Source organism: Scomber japonicus, chromosome 11, assembly GCF_027409825.1.
Source record: "Scomber japonicus isolate fScoJap1 chromosome 11, fScoJap1.pri, whole genome shotgun sequence".
Taxonomy (NCBI): Eukaryota; Metazoa; Chordata; class Actinopteri; order Scombriformes; family Scombridae; genus Scomber; species Scomber japonicus.
Genome location: NC_070588.1, coordinates 15,728,449 through 15,748,870, shown reverse-complemented (window position 1 = coordinate 15,748,870; position 20,422 = coordinate 15,728,449). Strand labels below are relative to the sequence as shown.

The 20,422-nt window shown below is 39.2% G+C and overlaps 2 protein-coding genes across 4 annotated transcripts; both read right to left on the bottom strand.

Moving 5' to 3' along the window:
• Window positions 1-8,160: 8,160 nt before the first annotated feature.
• Window positions 8,161-15,128, bottom strand: atf2 (activating transcription factor 2). 2 transcript variants are annotated; one of them, XR_008321956.1, is made up of 7 exons: window positions 15,092-15,128; window positions 14,399-14,471; window positions 12,695-12,791; window positions 12,490-12,608; window positions 12,250-12,375; window positions 10,290-10,404; window positions 8,161-8,253 (listed from the first exon to the last, which is right to left on the bottom strand). XR_008321956.1 is itself a non-coding variant. In XM_053328996.1 (6 exons), the coding sequence occupies exons 2-6, from the start codon at window positions 14,444-14,446 to the stop codon at window positions 11,597-11,599; spliced, it is 573 nt and encodes a 190-aa protein (XP_053184971.1). In that variant the 5' UTR covers window positions 14,447-14,471; window positions 15,092-15,128. The 2 variants fall into 2 exon arrangements, 1 of the variants encoding a protein (XP_053184971.1); XM_053328996.1 differs by lacking the exons at window positions 8,161-8,253; window positions 10,290-10,404 and adding an exon at window positions 11,597-11,779.
• Window positions 15,129-16,879: 1,751 nt separating this feature from the next.
• Window positions 16,880-19,565, bottom strand: atp5mc3a (ATP synthase membrane subunit c locus 3a). Of its 2 annotated transcripts, none has more exons than XM_053328997.1 (5): window positions 19,515-19,565; window positions 19,228-19,326; window positions 18,157-18,231; window positions 17,565-17,755; window positions 16,880-17,440 (listed from the first exon to the last, which is right to left on the bottom strand). In XM_053328997.1, the coding sequence occupies exons 2-5, from the start codon at window positions 19,264-19,266 to the stop codon at window positions 17,326-17,328; spliced, it is 420 nt and encodes a 139-aa protein (XP_053184972.1). In that variant the 5' UTR covers window positions 19,267-19,326; window positions 19,515-19,565; the 3' UTR covers window positions 16,880-17,325. The 2 variants fall into 2 exon arrangements, with proteins under 2 accessions (XP_053184972.1, XP_053184973.1); XM_053328998.1 differs by having other exon boundaries at window positions 19,443-19,537.
• Between the last annotated feature and the right edge of the window lie 857 nt (window positions 19,566-20,422).

The window sequence follows — 20,422 nt, the reverse complement described above, 5'->3', positions numbered from 1 at the left end:
GACTTGGAGTCGAAATGCCACCAGCTGTTAGGCAGTTGCATTGAATTAATTGGATCCTGATGGAAAAAAAAAAGACTCTACTCTCATGCTCTGTTTCATAAAGGAATAAGGAGCACAATGATAATTAATATTGCTAATGATATGAAGTCACTTGTTACGGCACTTTGTAATTAATGGTTGGGTTTTTGAGAAGGTAAAATATGGATTCCATAGCAATAAGATAAAACTGAAGTGTAATACAAATGTCTTCTTGACGAGATTTTGACCGTGTGATTTAGTGTAAGTGAATGTCAAAGCGCTAAACTCCCTTGCTGCTTTACTATGTAGAAGGTCAACCTCTGAATAAATCAGCTTGGTGGTTTTGTTCCATTTTCAAGTAAGCATTATTACTCCTAACGACATTAGGGGCTGGCTGGCTTGTACATCACAATACTCAAAAATTCTGCTTCCCCGGGGCTGCCGGAGCTTCTTTCTGCTCTCATGGTTTCTGAATTCGGCGTTCGCTGCAAGCAGATGGACAGCTCAGTGTGCCAACTGAAAGCATGTCCTGGCTTGTTTGCGGGGCAGTCTGGATAATGTCCTCCCACCTGCCATGGCTACGCCTGGGCAGGACGATGAAGGGTATTACCAGGTCTGGAGGGCAGTGTAGCCTTACGGGACATGTTAACACTGAGAAGCTTGATGAGACCGTTAGAAGAGTGAGGGCTGTGGATCAGTCAGAGTTAAATAGTGTGCTTTACTAATTAGTAAAACAGATCATTTCGTTCTCTTTTCACACCCACATTACCCATAACTTTGCTTTCCTACCAAACCTGTCCTCATGAGCTGAACTGATGTACTGGGGTATTTGGATGAGGTTATTTTTTTTTTTTCAAACAGGGTAAAAATGCTGCCAATGTCATCTTTTACAAAAGGTCCAGAAACACCAGAACAGAAATGAGAAAGATGACCAAATTCATCCACAGATCCTGCTAAAAACAATCCAGAAGACACCAAATGAGACTGGGCTCTGACAGCCCACTCTAGCCTGGAAACCATCAGTCCCATAATGCACATGACGCGTGTCAGTGGGCTGGTTAGTTATAAGGGATGCATAATGAACAGCCAAGCTTGGTGGACACCCCACAACGAGACCGCTCCAGAGTCTTGTCAAGCTTGCTGCTTTTATGAACTCATTTCAGAGGCAATCACTGTCAATACAAGTCAGTGGAGGCATTTAGAAACACAGTGGAGAAGTGGCTTGGAGCGCACTCGTTCTCATAACATACCGGCTCATCTGTGAGGGAAGGTGAGTTATGACCAGAAAATCAAAATGACAGAACCTCAGTCTTTGGAAACGAAGAAATATGGGTGATATAATTCTAAACGAGATCATGTGACCAACAAGCAGCAGCATGGAGATGACACCAAACAGGCTGACAAGAGAAAATTTAAATAAAGTGGATGCAAATGGTTTCCTCTATTATATTAAAATATTCATAAAGACTACATTTTTGTATGTATGCGTTACAAAATAACCCAAACATTTGGTTTCTGAGAATCCTTCCTGCAGCAAACACCTGACATTTAGCATCATCTAACAAATGTTCATTTCGGTGTCAAATGAGGAGAAAACAATTCGCTTGTTCGTGGATACCACCTGTGGCCCCTTGAAAAGATTCGGACATCACATCACACTGCCAGTGAGAATTTGTCTCAAACAACACCTGCTCATAAATATCTGAACTTTTGCAAAGTTTCTCAAAAACAAAGAAAAACAAAAAATGAAATCTCATATGTCAAAGGCTCTTTCTGTTTGGCCATAAGTAAGACGTGCTTCTGGTGGTTAGCTGGAGCTCATTTCCGAAGCGTTTCACTGGAAGCCTCGGGCTGAGAATAATGGAGCATTACTCACTGTGATAGCCAGATTTCTTCTGCATGGCGGTTACAGGGCAATCTTTATGAGCCAGAAGAAGCTGCTTCAGCTGAGCCACTTCGTTTCTCAGCAGGGTGACTTCATTCTTTGGGAGAGAGGAGACATACAGCAGCACTCAATAAAATGGTCACTCTGAAGCATGCAGTTGTGTCAGATAGGAGGACAAAGAGACAGCATGTGTATATGGTTCAAATCTGACAAAATGATGTTCTCCAAGTCAGATTTCAGTTAATTACAATAGGATTTAAATTATACTAAAATCTTATTGTTTAAAACTAGAGCCTGACGGATAGTCGGTTTTTAAAGGGGACATTGGTTTCAATATTTGAGAGTTACAAAAATACAATAACGATATAATGGCCAGTATAATTCATTTTTTTAAAATAACATATAAACATACATGTGCAAACATTTCTGTTAAGCATCCCCCTTTTTTCTTTAAAAGAAGTGGAACCAAAATATTACCTAAATGGGACACTTAACAGTTGAAATTAAATGTGTCAGCGCTCTCTGGTGGACAAACTGTGCAAAGGCAATATCTCAAAAACATCTTTACAATTTAAGCTTAAATCTGCAAGTGTCAGCTTCCTGATTTAATGGTCTAGCCCTAGCTTGAAGCCACAATTATAAATGTCCACATGTCAGCACAACATCCCAAAAACCTGCATGTATACAGTAAATTCTCATTAACGTATATACATCCAAAGTGCTTGAATGTGGCCCTCTCTACATGTACAGCTGTATCTTTTATCCAAAATGGGATTTCAAAGGTAATTATTAATGGTAAATAAGTAAGCCCACTTAGTGCAGAAAACCTCATATTTCCTCGCTGAAGAGTATCAACATAATGGATGAATTCAGAATAAAGAATGATGCACTTCATTTATTTACTTCATTTATGTTTTTCCTGCACAATAATTATAGACCTTCACCAGCTACTGACCAGCACATTTGTCAGAGGTGAGCTGTTCGGATTGTCACTGCAACTTTGTAGATGCTACTGAGATTTACAATATCGTGCCGTTACAGCTCCCAGGGGAGCTGAAGATTTCTGCATGTCGTAAAAGAGAGCCACATTACGCTGAAGGTGACTTTAACTGGATTTAGAGCGGCCAGGGGCCCGCGGAACACCCAATGGCAGATTTAAGCTCCTTCTCTTCTCCTTTAAAAGGACTATGGGTGGCATAATCTATTAGTCTAAAAGCAGCCAATTTATTTGATTCCATCTGTTTAGTCTTGCTGGTGTTGGCAGGGCTGAGCAATTGTGAGACAGATTTAAACACAGCTGGAAGAAGCGTATGTATGTAGCCAACGCGATTTTCACTGCACTTCCGCCATGACTGCTGCCATTTAAAGCAGATATAAACACAGGCGTTCCTTTAATACCGTCTCTCCAATACACAGTTTCACTGATTAGATGTGAAAAAATAGGTAACGACATCTTGGTTGACTTTTAACCCCAACCCACAGAGGGAAAAAAATGCATTCTCCTTTTTACTATACTGTATGTCAGTGCGGTTACTGATACAAAAACATTTACTCATCAGTAACAGTTCCAACAGTAACATTAAACTGCATCACACCTGGGATTTTATAGAGGGTCAAAACTGGACTTTTGAGAATTAAACTTGTTTGTAACTTTGTGAATTAATCGAAATTGAGCAAATGGGCCATGGGTGATGCTGGGAGCCCTGTGAGCTGCTTGGTCTGACACCTCATTAAAAAGCCAGTTAAGGATATGATGTTAAAATAATTGTGCATCATTAGAAGCAGTTTCACTGATCAGCTGGGCCATGTCAGCATGGGGCTTTTTACAAAAACTACACTGCTGATTAATGCCTTCATATAAAGCGTCCCTTTTATTCTCTGCCACATGTTGTTCCCTTCTTTGTAGTTAACTGCGATGCTCTTACTGTTTATAACCCCATTCACTCACCTATCCTTCCCCTTTCATCTACCTACATTTAAATAAAATCACAGACAGCGCACCTGTGACAAGTGGTGATAACTTGTTTTTGAACCCAATATTAACGACATGAACCCATTTTCTTCCACCGCTGTCTATCCCCTCCTCCAGCCTCCACATCTTACTCTGCTTTCATAGAAAAATAAGACAGTGAGCAAATAAACACCACATCTCATTTAATTGTCTGGAACACCGATGTGCCGCACCCCCGGCTCACACTTATCAACAGAGACAGCAGATACATGAACTGTTTCGAACTTGTCAGCATCAGATCCTAATTGCTTCCAGCTAAATGAAGGTTCAAAAAGACACCTTTCCCTAGGAGATTTTTGAGGCCATTCAGTAAACTGCTGAGACAGAAGCGAAGACACGCTTGTGTGCGGCTGACATCTGGAGGATACATCTTTATTGACAGGGACATATCGATGTAAGGGGCTCACACACCGCTGCTGTCACACGGCATCTCTTCTTAATGGGCTTTAATGACTTCATCACCACAGAAGGGAAAAGTCTGCATACACAAGCTTACACCCACAGCACACGATGATAAACAGACACAGTCATGCATACATACACAAACTGACACATATGAGCACAAAACCAGAGATAGATGAAGTTATGGTTGTCACATGCAGCGGATGAGGGAAAGAGGTAAAGAGCACCTGAAGCTGTCCGTTCATGGAGTTGAGGTCCTCAGCCTTTTTCTCCAAGGACTGGACCCACACTTTCCTCTTCTGCCTACAGCGAGATGCTGCAGCCCTGTTACGCTCCAGGAACTTGCGCCGCTTCTCATCAGGGTCTTCACTTGTGGTTCTGCGCCGCCGACCCCCTGTGCTTGGAGGGTTTGGGGCAGGGGGCACAGGGGAAGCCTGTAAGGCATAATAATAATAATACAGAAAAATAACTAGCAGAACTAAAACCACCACTGCATCTGTAATCTACTGCTGACATCACTGTGCAGCACTGAGTTGTTGTGGTTACATACACACAATACTCCAGCTACAGTCACTAATCCCATTATTTTCTCAGTTTAGTTCCATTTACATGCAGAGCAGGAAAATACTTTCACCTACTGACCCATTTTTAAGTGTTTGTTTACACTTAACGTGAGGTCATCTTAATGTGCTAAAAACAACTCCACATTATGCTGCTTTGCTTAAATTGTTCAGCTATTACTGAAAAAGCTAACTAGCACACTGATGTATCTACTCTATCCGACATTGTTTGAAAAGTTTTATACAGCATAGTGCTGAAATTATACATACGTTTTTATGATACCTTTCCTAGAAACAAAAACATTGTTTTTCTATGGAATCCTTTTTTCATTTTAATCAGATATATAAATGTATCCAAACAAAAGGAGTCAAACTTTATTATCTGATGATGAAGTATCTGATCTGATGATTAGCAATCATTATCATCTCACCATTCAATGAAAGCTTTTTAGGACTTGATAGTTTTTGATACTTGACATTGGTATAGCTACGAAAAGAGTACTAATGTTCAATACTGCTGTAAATAGAACACCTACATGCACAGTGAATGTGGTGCTTTGATCTTGATAACATGTTCTGATAAGCAAAAAATAAATAAAATTCTTCATGCACATGTAGCCACAGATTACAAACAAAAAAACATCTCTTCCATGGATGGCTGGTGGAATACTTGTCCTAACACTGTATGTGTGAATACTTACAGGTGTCTCTGTGGTGGAGGTGGCTGGCTGCTGGAGGGAATGGGGAGAAGGTTCCTCAGTTGTGGGCAGGTGAGGAATGGGACCTGGAGTCAGGGCCGCAGCCACAGCTGGGGCTGGAGTTGGGGTCGGGGGTGGGGCTGGAGAAGCAGGAGCTGCAGTGTGAGTTACAGCGCTGCTCTGGACTTCACCACCATCTCCATTGGTTACCTGAGGAAGCTGCTGGCTTAACGTGGCTTTCAGTTTCTGGGAAGAAAATCACCATGAGGGAAAACAGTTGGAAAAATTAGATTCAAAATTCACATAGCACATGCTTTACACTGTACTGTCAATTTTAAATGTTATTATGATATTGGAAGTAATAGTTGATGTCATTAACTGACACTAAAATCACAATAAAAGAACCTAAATAGTTTATTTACATTGATTACTAAAAACTCAAAATAGTACAAATAATCTAAAATTGAAACCAGGTCATCCAAAACTAATTTAAACAACACTTAAATTAGACACATGCCTACTCAGCCTAGCTCTAGCATGTGCAACACAAGTATTACAGATTGTAAATGAGCAAGCAGTGTTTGACTTCATTTTACAAACAAATCATCAAGTAGCAGAAGTGCTTAGCATCTTTAAACAGCTGTGGGAATTTTAAATGAAATGAGAAACCCAACACATTTCAAAACACAACTCTACTGCCTATAAGAATACAAAGGAAGAGGAAGAAAGAGGTGCCTAAAGATGGCTGACAACACCATACCTACTATGAGTATTTAGCAGTTAGTGAACAGACTGTAACATCTTGCTTCAATGAAACTACTGTTTAGCACAGCAGCAGATTACAAGAAAAGAGAAGCAGTAATACTGATGTTTGCTAAGGACATATCCACCCTCTACGTGTACTGTGGCATTCCTTTTGTCCCACAATTTGAAACAATAAAACTCAAATACAATAGGATTCTAAAGTTTAAAAAATAAATTACCTGGAAAAAAAGAAATCCTGAAACAGCAAAGAAAGTTAAACATTTTTTTACAAATAGAATTAAAATAAACAGGGCAAAAAAAGAACAGTCAACACACTCCTCTGATTTATTTTGCATAAACTTAGGCTGAAATCTTATCTGATACCAAAGCCGAGGGACATCCACAGCACATGATGGAACCTAAACCATCCAAAAATGGTTTAGGTTCACACTATGAACACTATGGCTCCATATGATATACAAATCCATTCAAAGAAACTACTTCTTTACAGATTGGTGTCCATGATTCACAGGCCAATTCCTCTAGCATCAAACACTGAGCAAACAAGGTTAAAGTGAATGAGCCTTTTCGAAGCAATAACAAAGTGACAGGGAATACATTTACATGAGGAAACTGAGGACCGCGTTATTCTAACAACTACCTTTGCCAGACCAATCTATCTACCAAATTAGTTTATCGTGTAATACCCTTCCAGAAGCTCTTCTGGCAGAAACAAGATATTATTCTCTTGGAATGGCCCATAGAAAGAGGGAAAAGCCAGTCAGATTCATATTTCATCTCTGCCATGGAAACCTCATCAGTGTAATAACCCTCCATCTCATGGGTGTTATTCAACCATCTGCTACTATATTACTTATCTTTATTTTGCAACTAATTAACAGCATAATCTTCTAAATTCAGCAAGTTAATTATCATTATTGTGGTCTTTGCAGCATCATCAGTCCTTGTAAAGTGCCGTCTCTGTGCCCCCTGAGATCCAGGGTGGGGGCGGGGAGGAGGCAGGTTGAGTGGGGGTCTGTTTTCTTGACGCGGGCTCATTAGGTGTTTGCTGATGAGCTGAGTGCAGTGGGAGGCACCGGGAGTAAGAGGGGGGATGCAGGTCAGGCAGGATTCTGCTGAACAAAAGGTTCCATGCAGGGTGAGGCCGACTTAATGTGCCTCGCTGAGCGTGTGCCAGGATGCCCCCAGCTGGCTCTCGCTGGTAGCCCCCCTCTGGTTGGCCCCGGTGACGGCGTGCTGAGCACGGTGCTGTCTCCGTGTTTGTCATCTCCGTACCCCATGATCCCCAACAACCAACCCCCTCTCCCTCCTCCTTCTCCTCCTCCTCGCCAGTCAGGATCAATCCTTCCCTCCCAACACACACACCTCCTGTCCGCAGTTTATCTGTTAATTTCCTCAGGCGTAGCATGCTGCGAACACTTACAGGTTCTGTGGTCTGTGCTTCATCACGTTGCCACTGATCTCCCTCACAACACTTCATATCCCTGCCCTTCAACTATTTCTTTTTACACTGAAGGAATTTCTTACACGACTGCTGTGATTATGTTCTCGCCACAGAAAATATTTTGGTTCGTTTTGACCACCCAGATGCAAAATTCTGCCTTAATAGCAGTAGGATTATTCTAAATAATCAAAAACTAATAGCCTTTCAGTCCTTTATATGGGAAAATATGGATATAAAGTCCATTGATGAAGGGGTGATTAGTAATTAAAATCTAAGAACACACTATACCGAATACTATATAGCCAGTCTTTCTGTAGCGCCCTCATCTGATCAAAGAAATCAGACAACATTTTATGAAAAGAAGAGTTAATAAATACCAGCTTTGCCTCTGATTGGGCGGGCTGTGGCTGTGGGGAAGGAGGTCCTGGGATCCCGGGGACATTAGGCACTACGGTGACGGGTCTGACAAGCTGACGGCAGAGACATAGAGACAGATCAGCACAGAGAAAATTAGTCGTCACCAGTAAAAAGGCAGGCAATACTCTCTGTAACACAAACACACACCCACCCATGGCAGGCTCTCAGAGTCTCCTCATATCTCAGTCTCATTAGGCTGGATGGCCTGTTATTTTGTGGAAGCAGCACCACATGGAGATGCAGTGTGCACGCTAATGAACCTCTGCCTGCCTGCGTGAGAGCATATGGGAAGCTGAAGAGAGGATGGAGAGACACGAGTCTCAAGGCCAGAGCCAGGCCTCCTCTCACAGCCGACAATGAGACAGAGGGAGGTGGGGAGAGCTAGAGAGGGAGGAAAAGGGGGGGGGGTGAAAGGGATGCCCACCGGTGGCTTATGTTCTCATCTACTTTTGCCCTCCTTTACTTGTCAACGGCTTTCCCAATCCCCACAGACTGGGAAGATAGAGGCTTTCTCCCTGCTGTGTCGCTATCAGGAGATGATCATCGCCTGTTCAGTGTTCCACACAGACAATCAGGACTACAGTGAACAAGACAAGCTTCCACATCGGGGAGTTCAAAAGATATTAACAAGACCTTCACATATGTATTTACAATATGAGTCACTGTCATGAGTTGCATTTATAATTAGAAAGCAAAACACTTTAGTACTGTCATCTGTCTGCTCTGCCAGAAATCAAGAGTGTTGATTGTAGCTGTACAAGGACAGATATGTTTTCTTTCCTTTTTTTCCTTCTTTAAAAAAACAAAAAAAAAATTCTTTATTGCCAATTTTCAGCATACACAGACACTGAAATGAAATTGCATTTGATCTGCAGTTGACCCATCCTATACACTAGGAGCAGTGGGCAGCCGCGGTGCAGCACACAGGGTACAAACCCCAGTTCTTCTGGTCAGAGGCACTAACAGGGGTATTAACTCTAACAAACATGACTACGATGGTGGGAGGAACCCGGAGCATCCGGCAGAATCCAACACAAACAGAAGGAGAACATGCAATCTGCACACAGAAAGGAGACCTGGGACAGTCAGGGTTTGAACCCAGGCAACAGTGCTCAACACTGAGCGTCCTTGATGCCCCTGATAGCAGTCAAGTATCCTGGACCAGTGCCTGCTGTGCTTCAGCCAACTCCTGTGTCTTTGCCACAGAGACACACAGTTGGTCTCTAAAGTCTATTATTTCACTCAAGCTCTACAGATTTGAACTGACTGCCAAATCTGCAGTGCCAAAGTTGTAAATACTCCCTCTGTCCAAGTAGAGCAAAGAGAATATGTGGCATTAATGTATCACTATCGCCCGAATGTTACTTGAAAGGAACATACCGATGTAAACAGCTGTGTGTAAACTTGCATAATGCAAGTAAACAGCGTTCTTTCCATGGAAATGATGCACTGAGTGTTAAATGCATCATCTGTATGCATAGAGGCGATATTTCACACAAAATTCACATGTAATTTTTCTACACAGCAGATTAAAAAAGTCATCTAAAATTACTCACCTTGAGAAAACAACTGCTTTAGTTTCTTCAAATCTTTGAAAACAGCAGTTCAAACAAACAATTCCATGTCAAGGTCCATTTAATAGTTGTTCTGGAGCTTTTTGGCATGATTGAAAGCTCCAGAACAACTGTTAAATGGACCTTGAGATTATTTTGTCAACTGCAGTTTTCAAGGTTAAGAACAAACCCTTAACGAACAAACTCTGATGTCAACATGGACAATATAAATCATTAAAGTACTAAAATAAAAAGGAAATCTAAACATTCATAAGAAGATCATGTGCTATGATCAAAAGCCACAGAACAACTAATGAAGTGACATTAAGGTGAGAAATACTTTGTTACTAATTTTGTTATCAATGACATCCCACATTTGTTAGGACAGTTAAATGTGGCTGCATGTAATAATTCTCTGATCGTATCAATCAGTCACCAACATATTAGAAGAAGCAACAATAAAAGGCTGATTCAAAAAATGTAAATGTATTTAAATTACAGATACACTGATAACAACATACAACCAGAACACTCACAGGGATTGTAGTTGGAATATGTACACTTGAGCTTGTAATAGACGCAGGTATTGTGACTGGCATGGTCTGACCGTTAGGCAGCTGTAAGAGCACAGGGAAGGTGCCAGACACTGGGCTGAAGGAGGAAAGAAAGAAAACCAAGTAAGTAAAATATTGATCAATTGATTTGAATTGATATGATAAAACACACAAAACAGAATCTGTTACAAACTGATGACAATGGTGGCAACTAATAAACAATATTTGGTCATTTTCAGGCAACAACTGATGGAAGAAAAGCATTGAACCAAACAGATGCAACTCAAAAAAGACTTAAATAATACCCCAACAGGTCCAAGCAACATTATAAGGAGAACATGTTTCATTGTCACAGACCCCATAAGTGACATCAGTTTTGTCCACATATGAACCTTTGCTTCCCATATGATTCCTTCATTGGTTAAACACACCAAATCATCTCTGTCAGGCTTCTAAAACAATTATTTAAAACACTGGTTGTCTTTACTTACAGTGAGTGAACTTCTATTTCAAGTTGTGGTGGGTACATAACTTCTTCTAATTGTTTTCAAATTCAATCAGTATTATTACTACTACAAAGTCTTTCTTATCATACTTTTGACTGTAATTATCAATTAACCAGCTTAACTGCTCCTGGACGCCACACAACATAGATTAAGAATTATAACATTATGATGCAAGTCCATGACTCACTGCATAGATAATTATTTAGACAGATCTCAAATCCAATTTAACTCCCCTTTAATTTATGAAACTTTTATTGCTGAGATAAGCACAGAGATGAGAAGTTTTTTTTTTCTGACCCATGATCATTTCACGATAATACAATTATTTAATTAGAATTCAACAACTACAGCTTCCATGAGGTTTTCATTTTGTGCCTCAATGGAAAATGTAGATGTTGTACTTTAAAATAATAACTGTTGTATCTGTTAAAATGACAAGGAGCTCAGGACTAAATATATTACAGTGTAAAGGCTCAATACAGCCTTTATACTTACTGAACACACTATGACAGGGATGATTATGTGTAAATATTCATTGGTTTTTTCCACCACTCAGAAACGTATTAGGAACTGTTTGAGCAATGCTGATGTCGTTTTTGAAGACGGGACTCATGAGATCTACAGCCAGAAACAAAAAAATCCCACAGAAAGCAAATCAATCAAAAACAAAACAAGCGCATGCCTCACGAAGACAAAACTGCACACAAATAATAAGAATAATACTAAAAAAGAAACTATGACTTGATAAAACTATGATTCTCAAAAATTGATGTTTTGAGTTACTTACACTATAGGCCTATTAGTGGATGGGACTTGGGTAATAACAGAGCTAGATGTTGGCGATGGGAGAGCTTGCTGTATTACAACATTAGCCTCTGAGGTTGCTAGAAGTACATTGGGAACTTGGAGGGATGCAGGATGGACTATAGTGGATGCTGGCAGTGAGGCTGGCTGCAAAGATAAGTCCTGAAAACATCATACAAGGTCTTAGCTGCATGAAGTGTTTAATGAACACCAGACTCTTAAGTAAATTACTTTGAATGATAAAATGTACCGAGATTTCACTCTTTATTTCCTTAATAGGAGAAATTAAAGAGTTACAGAAATAAAGACAATTGGATTAGTTCAAATCTATTTAATATCACTCACAAATTTCTTTGGATAATCATTTTGTGCAGTACTCATAATATTTTTCACAGAATAAGACACAAGTATCATCTTTGGAAGTTGAGACAAAGTCAAACTGAAACAACCAAAGTAATCCAACCAGTTATTAAATGAATATTACATGTAATGGATTTACATATTCAAGTTGTAATTAGAGTAAATTACCAATCCTAGAAGCAGAAGAACACACTTTATTCATTTTGATAACAACCCTGTGACCTCTGTGATAAGCACAAATACCAGAAACCAGTTTATTTCTAGGAGTTTACCTTGTCGTCGTTTGTAGTTGATTCAGGATGAGGCAGCGGGCTATCTCGATGCGCCTCCAGAGGTGTGGGTTCTTCCGTTTTGTTGCGTATGATAGGTGTGGCGAGAGGTGACAAATCCAGTGGTAACTGCAGAAAAATAAGAATAAATCAGCTTGTTAGAAGAAGTCAGAGAGAGAATAGCAGAAGTGAGATGATCTGCTAAAGAGTTTAGTTTAGAGAGAGTTTACCAACAGGAACAACCTTTTTAATGTCATCTTCTGTCGCTTTTTTGAAGTCATGGTCAAACGGGCTCGCAAGTTCATTGAAGAGTCCGACCTCCTCGCAGTTCTTCAAAAAGCGGGTGGGTGTAGGGGTTTGGTCTGCAATGGACGAAAAAACCTTTAGCACACACACTGGTTGAAGAGTATCAATTATATCAAAATTTCTCAACTTCAAGTGCTCTTACCAGCGATAATGACACTGTCATTCCTCGCTGGGCCAAACTTCAGGGTCATCTCATGTTTGTGTTTGTGGACAGCCAAGTGGTCTTCATTTGTAAATCTCTATGGAAGGTCAAAAAAGAACACAGACATGATAATGGGAAAGTTTAAACATCTACACAGCTCCATTTATTCAATGAGAGTAGAGTAAATATTAGAAACACGTCTTGGTGTAACACAATATACCGGTACTTTAACAGTGCCACAATCTACAGCCCTCTAAATAACATACAATGTTAGCAAACACCTTTACACTATTTAGGGCAAGGAAAATGAATTAATACAATATGTCTTCACCAAAGTGCAATTACTGGTAGAGAGGAGATAAAGCTTTTAGAGCACCATGTTGGGAAACCCTGAGGCACACAACTGTTTTAAATAAATTATAAAATTGTCAAAAAAATATACTGGATGTATATTGAGCAGTAAAAATGGTAAAATATGAAAATTAACTCTTTGCTTTCAAAAATTAACTCCTTGCCTTCAAATTTATCTTAGATGGTTGAGGGGTGGCTGCTTGGACGTATGCACTTCAATATATATCAAATCTGGGTTTTGGGCTTGTCTGCAACTCTCCAGACCCCCAAAAAGGTCCAATGTCTCAGTTGCTTTTTAGTAATGTGATCATTTGTATATTTGTTTGGGAATCTGCAACACCAAAATACAATATCAAATGGTGACGACATTATTACAATTAATCTTATGGTAAATGGTAAATGGACTGTACTTATATAGCACCTTTCTAGTCTTTATGACCACTCAAAGCGCTTTACATTACATCTCATTCACCCATTCACACACATTCATACACTGATGGCAGGGGCTACCACGCAGGGTGCCAACCTGCTCATCAGGGGAAAGTTAACTGTTCATTGTCATTCATACACCGTTGGCGTAGCAACGGGAGCAATTTAGGGTTAAGTGTCTTGCCCTAGGACACATCGACATGTGGACTGGAGGAGCCGGGAATCGAACTGCTAATCTTCCAATTGGAGGACAAAATGTAGTTAACAAACGCACAGTTTTAGTTTATATTGTGCCCACATGGTGCATTTTCCTATATAAAGTTGTTTCATCACTTCATCATTTACATACTATGACACACTGAGAGCCAGGAGCTACGTAGTAAGGCTGGGCAATATATTGATATTATATTGATATATTGATGACACTAGATATCGTCTTAAATTTTGGTTATCACAATATTATGATGTGGCATAAGTGTTGTCTTTATCTGGTTTTAAAGTCTGCATTACAGTAAAGTGATGTCATTTTCTGTAGTTAGCAGACAATTGTACTTCTTCTATTATTTGCCTTTACCCACTTAGCCATTAGATCCACATTGCTGTTGATTATTTATCAAAAAGCTCATTGTGTAAATATTTTGCGAAAGCACCTACAGTCATCTCAACAATATTGCCAAAATATCAATATCGAGTTATTTTGTCAAAAATATTGTAACATTTGATTTTTTCCATATCGCCCAGCCCCACCAGTACAGGGGTACTGGCTGGTAGAATACAATGCAGCTGCACTGGACTTCAGGGTAGACTTGGATGCAACAGGGGACCCAAAACATGATCATCCATCCATCGGCCTGTGTGTGCAGCTTTACATAGTGAAATAATGGCATAACAAAGTGACATTTTTGGAGAGCAGAGTTGACTTACCTGTCCACACCCAGGAGCAGTGCATTGGAAAGGTTTATCATCACTCATATTAAGAAATTCCAGTAATGTCTCCCTGAAATGAAACAGAGAAAAGAGATTAACAGTTGTACAAATAATGTCTTTTTAAGATGTACAGTCAACATTGTGGCTATGGGTAAACTACATGTTAGGAAATGGACAGAGGTGTTGTCTAAAAATGTAAATATCTCTTAAGGTGAAAGTTCTGAAGAAAGACAACAAGAAATGTGGACAAAGCTTGTGGATGATGGGCGGCTGCTTTGGTTGTTTACACCTCAGTCCCCTCATAAAAGACGCTCAATTCTCTACTTACTTCTGTCCAAATACGCGACTGAAGTGAATATATCCCAAGGTATTAACTTCTACTGACTCTCTATGTTGTCAAGATAACCTCTCGTGAATAAAGAAGCGTATCACACAAAACCTAATAATGGTTTAAATTGCGGAGGGAGCTATCATCTGTTCCAGTCGTTTCCATGAAATAGCCTTAGCCCTGCGTTAACATACAACCCGTCGCCATGTTTGGACCTAAATATCACTGTCAACAGAGGGCAATTCAACATTTATTTCGAGTCCGTTTAATGGTAAAGGAGCACTAGTCCCTCACAGTGCCAGAAATGATGTCTTTTGCAGAAGCTTTGTACCCATTCGCACTCAGTTTAGGTGGACACTTACCCCTCAGCCACAACCCTTAGTCCAAAATCTCACGTACGTAGCAAAGTGTCGCGAGGGTAGCGTTGACTCTTCCGTAAACGTCTAATTGTGACGCTCCTCTTGTTTATTTTAATACATCTTTTTTTAATTGAAAGTCACTCATTCACAAGCAGTGTTGGGGAGTAACTAGTTGCATGTAAATTAATGTAACTGAAAAAAAAATGTGCAATTAAATTATAGTTATGAAAATGTTTACAATAATTACAAAGACAACAGATGTTTTTAAAATTTTGCTCAGGAGGGTTTTTTTTAAACATGTTACATACATACATATATTGCTGTTTTTAATTATTTGAAATCATTCTTTTAATAGTTTGTAAATAAATGATGCTTTGGGTTTAAATGTTGTCACAGTACCAATTAAGCCCATGCCAAACTTAAATATCTACCTACCAAAATCTACATGAATGAATGAATACATTTTCAAATGAGGGATAAATCTTGCTTTATAAGAAATTATCTCCTCCTACATCATGTCAGTATCCATGAAAAATACCTAAATAATTTTAAAAAAGTGATCAAATGTTAAGTTAAATTACTTTGATTAAGCGATTGAAATAGTTACAATAGTTATATTTTCCTCCATTTAGAGTTCATTCATGTTAATACCAAACATATGTACTTACTTTAGTGAGAGGAGCTTGCTCTCTCATTTATTAACAATATGGATGTATGGACGTATACGAAATAGCCCTTTATTCTTTTAAAGATGTTTGTCAAAAGGAAGGCAAAGATTTTTTAAATAAATCTTATTGTCTTTTTTTTGGCTAAGTCTTACATATATATATAAAGGTAAACATAATACTTCCAGGCTGAGTTGAGGAGGTACTTTGTCTCTAGTAGTGCTCTAGAATTATCTTTGTTTGGCTCTGTTATCCTTGTTTTGACTGCATCTTCCTGTTTATCTTCCTGAAGAGTTTTGTTTGTAAGCACATTGCGAGCCACTGGAATAATATAAGTGATGGGGGCCAAAATCCAGTGTCCATAGACTCATTTCGTGCAAAAATGCATTTAACTGTTTATTTCTGCACATATAGATGCTTGTGGATTTCGCCTATCACTTTCATAGTAAAATCATTATGAAGGCATCTTCTAATGACAAGTATGAACAAGAGGAATGATTACAAGATAAACCTGTTTCAATGTTCATTTTGGCACCCAACTGTTGTTTTAAGACAGACTTGAAAAACTGTGAACCCATCCTTTGAGACAAACCACAAAAACATACATAGCTAATTTTATGAAAAGTCCCCATTTTTAAAATATGTATCAACTAAATGTTCTTTCACAATCATGATTCTTGTTGATACAGTTTAGTGCACCTTGAATTTGCTGAATGACGAGCTGTAGATATTAACCTTTAATATTCATTGAAGTTTTCCTTTTATAATTTCAGTAACTACTACAGTTAATTTAAAAATGTAACCAGTACAAGTGTTGTAACACCCTTAACTAGTTTATTTAAATTTCTGTAATTTCTTCTAAATGAGCAAGTGTAGGGCTGTTACTATTGCAAGTTCCAACATGTACCAAAAATGGCTGGATTTTGTCTAAAAAATTAATTAAAAAAAGGAAACCTAAAGATATTTAACTTGAAATAGAAAACTGAGAAATCTATTTACTAACCAATTTACAGTCTAATTGATTATACCAAGTTAATTCCAATCCAAATAGCCATAGTTCTGATTCATGCAGGGAGTTTGATTCATGACATTCAAAAAAGTCAAAACTCATTTCTTTTTAGCTCAATTAAATTGTCTAGATTTATTCAACGCAATTTACAAAAGCAAGAATTTACTTGCTGCCTAATTACAGTACTATTTAACTGCAACTGAACCAGGAATTCCTTAAGGTGGACCCCAAAAAGCTTGCATGTGATGGTCTGAGAAATCAAGGCTGATTCATGGCAAGTCTGCGCAGCTTCACAGAAAAGATGACATTCATGAAAACCGACTGCTTCCTGTTGTGCTAACATGATATTCCAGACATAAAAGTTGCTGCCATTGTTAAATAGTCAAATACATGTATTTTAATCACGTAATTTCTTACATTTGTACAATACATGCTTTGCTATTGACAGTGTCTGAAAGACTTGAAAATGTACATTTCCATGACACCAACACGGAACAATTTTGGTAGCCACAATAAAATATGTAGTCACATCTGTAATGAAAGTATTGTATGACAGCAGAGTTTTACATAGCAAACAGGATAAGGAAAGCGACCATCAAACAGAACAGTCCCATGGCTTCAGACAGGGCAAATCCCAGGATGGCATAAGAGAACAGCTGCTGCTTCAGAGATGGGTTCCTGCAAAAAAAAGCAAACTGTCAGTACATTTATGAAAGGAGCAAAACACCAGAAGTGTGTCAACCCAAGTATTTTTTAAATATTTCAATATACATGCAGGTTTTGTGACAAAACTAAAGCGAACCTAGCATAGCCAATGATGAGACTGCCGAACACGGTCCCAATTCCAGCACCAGATCCAGCCACTCCGACTGTGGCGGCTCCAGCACCAATAAACTTGGCAGCGGTGTCAATGTCCCTGCTGACAGCACTGGTCTGGAAACTCCTCAGTGCAACCTGGGTGAGGAGGCTCTGTGGCATCACAGCAACAGTGTTCTGTAACAAAAAACAAACAAAGACTGAACATTCGCCTTTTAATCACTCAATTAGCATAACGATGCAATTAACTTCCACACAAAACAGTGCTGAAAAACTATTTCACTGACAAATAAACTTAAACACAATCGCCAAACATCAGTTTATTTTCTTTTTCTTCATTTCAAATTCATTACTTGAATTTCATACTCTTGAAATCAAGACAGGGTTAGATTTGTTTGTTTTCTGTTTCTAATTTGAAAATGTCAAATTGGGGTCTAAAATGTTATGGATATTTGCCATTATATTTTACATTCTATGGTGTATATGCCTATAGTGCCAATTATCCAACATAGATCTAAATAATCTGGTAACTAAAACGGTATGTTGACATGTGCAGTCCCACAAGAAAGGCTTCTTACCTCTGTTTTGACATCAGGCCTGGACAGCACAGAGGCAGACAGGGGTCTGTAAAGAGCCCGGGAACCAGCACGGACCTGCAGTGACAGAACAGACAAAAGCAGTACAGATTTAGCTCCCTATGAGACACAAGCTCAATATAAACATCTAACTTATTGTTTGCAACAATTACAAAATAACAATTAATTGTTATTAGATGTAGTTGTGTACAAATGGATACAAGAAGCATACAGATGACACTCCCTTTTCCTGCCTGCCTTCTAGTTTAGGCTTCAGGACTGCAATGGAAATAAATCATGTAACTATATTTTGACATCTTGATGAGTTTTAGCACTTGTATTTTAATTTACCGAATAAAGGAAATCAATCATCTTCAAGCAAAAGGCTGCACACACAAGAGCAGGTGAAAGACACCTTCAGAGTCTCTTTGACAATCACTCACTGTCATTCACTGCAGTGTATACATTGTGACCTGTGGCATAGACTGTGACTACTGTCAAAACTCACTTGAAATTAGCTAAAAGGTTTCATTTAATACTATGCAGTACCCGCAAGCTACAGATTACCCTGATAAGATTACTAATGAGCACATCTAGTTGTTAAGAAATATGACCTTGGAAAATGACTGAGAGCCCAGCCTGCATGTATTAAGACACTACCAATACCCTGATAAGCTTAATAATAATGTCTGTATTAATTGCACAGGCCTGCACGAGAGTAAGTACAGAACTGAGTATTAACATCGGCTAACAGACACTTGCAATGACCTTAACTAATGGCTATCATTGGAAATGTCCTGCAGGAGCTACAACAATGGCACACCGGCAGCTTATTTAAGACACCTTAAATGCATCATGTACATTTTCAGTAGAGCTGCAATACCAGCGTAAAAATGCCTGCATGTTCGTGTGTGCTTTAGCATTAGCTGGGTAGCCCGTAGGCCTAGTCTGCAGATACCCTTGCCAGTCAGCAGCAGTCAAGTTCAACCAGAGGCCCACTCGGATTTAACGAAGATTTTAAGAGAGCAGGACTAAAATTCACAGCACAGAAACAGCAGTAAGAAGTCCACTCACCAGAGCCGGCGTGGAGACGAACTTTGCACAGGCGTACATTTTCTACTTTAGGTAGTTTTAACCGGTTCGGTCAATTCTGGTTGAAGCCCGGGTCTCTCTCTGCGGAGGGAAGACCACACAAAATTAAGGTCAAACGGGTGTTAAAACGCTCCACATAGAAAATAAAGTCATTCACATGTACATTAACATCCATTCTCCATGCTGCCTTCACTTACGCGCTGCCAAAATGAAGTTTAACAGAGGATGAAAAAGGATTTGTAGAGAAAGATGTCTCCTAGTATACTCACCGACTGCAGAGGTCGAACCACAGTGAACGAATGCGCATGCGCAATGTGATGAATGTAGACTGGCCCGGATGATGACAGCGGAAGGTCATTTCACAGAAACTTTATTTAAAAAAAACAACCAGAATTAGTTTTTAAATCAGGTCAAAATATACACAAGTTAAACTAATACTTTATTTATTTATTTTTAAAGCAAAAGAAAAAATATATGTAAAATGTATTCTAGGTGAAAAGAGCTGCTACAGATTTAAATTTCAAATATTAAATAGAATAGTGAGATGTAATGTGTAAAACATTGACCAGGAGTAATAATGAATAAGTTAAATTAATGGTAAATGGTAAGTTAAATAAAGTTATTAATAATTTTCATGATACTAATACTTCTACTACTACTAATAATAATAATAATAATAAAAGTTGTGTTAATGTAGTGTGCCACCATCAAAGATCACAGAAGAGATTATTACATTAATATAGAGTGTAATGTCCATGACGGGGGATAGAGCATGTGTCAGTGGGATCTAAGGACAGTGGCAGGTGGGAAGAAACTATTTTTGTGGTGTGATGTTTTGGTCTTGACAGACCTCAGCCTCTTGCTGGAGGGGAGCATTTCAAGAAGTTTATGTCCAGGGTGGAAGGGGTCAGCCTCCGTTGAACACTGCTTGCCTCAGTGTCGTGAAGGCATGTAGGTCTAGGAGGGACAGCGGATTGCAGGCGATCACCTTTTTGGCACAGTGGATGATATGCTACAGTCTGCCCTTGTACTTGGCAGTTGCAGAAGTGTGCCAGATGGTGATGGAGGAGGTGAGGATGAACTCGATGATGTTGGTGTAGAAGTGCACCATCACTGACTTTGGCAGGTTGAACTTCTTCAGCTGACACAGTAAATACATCCCCTGCTTATAGCTTTC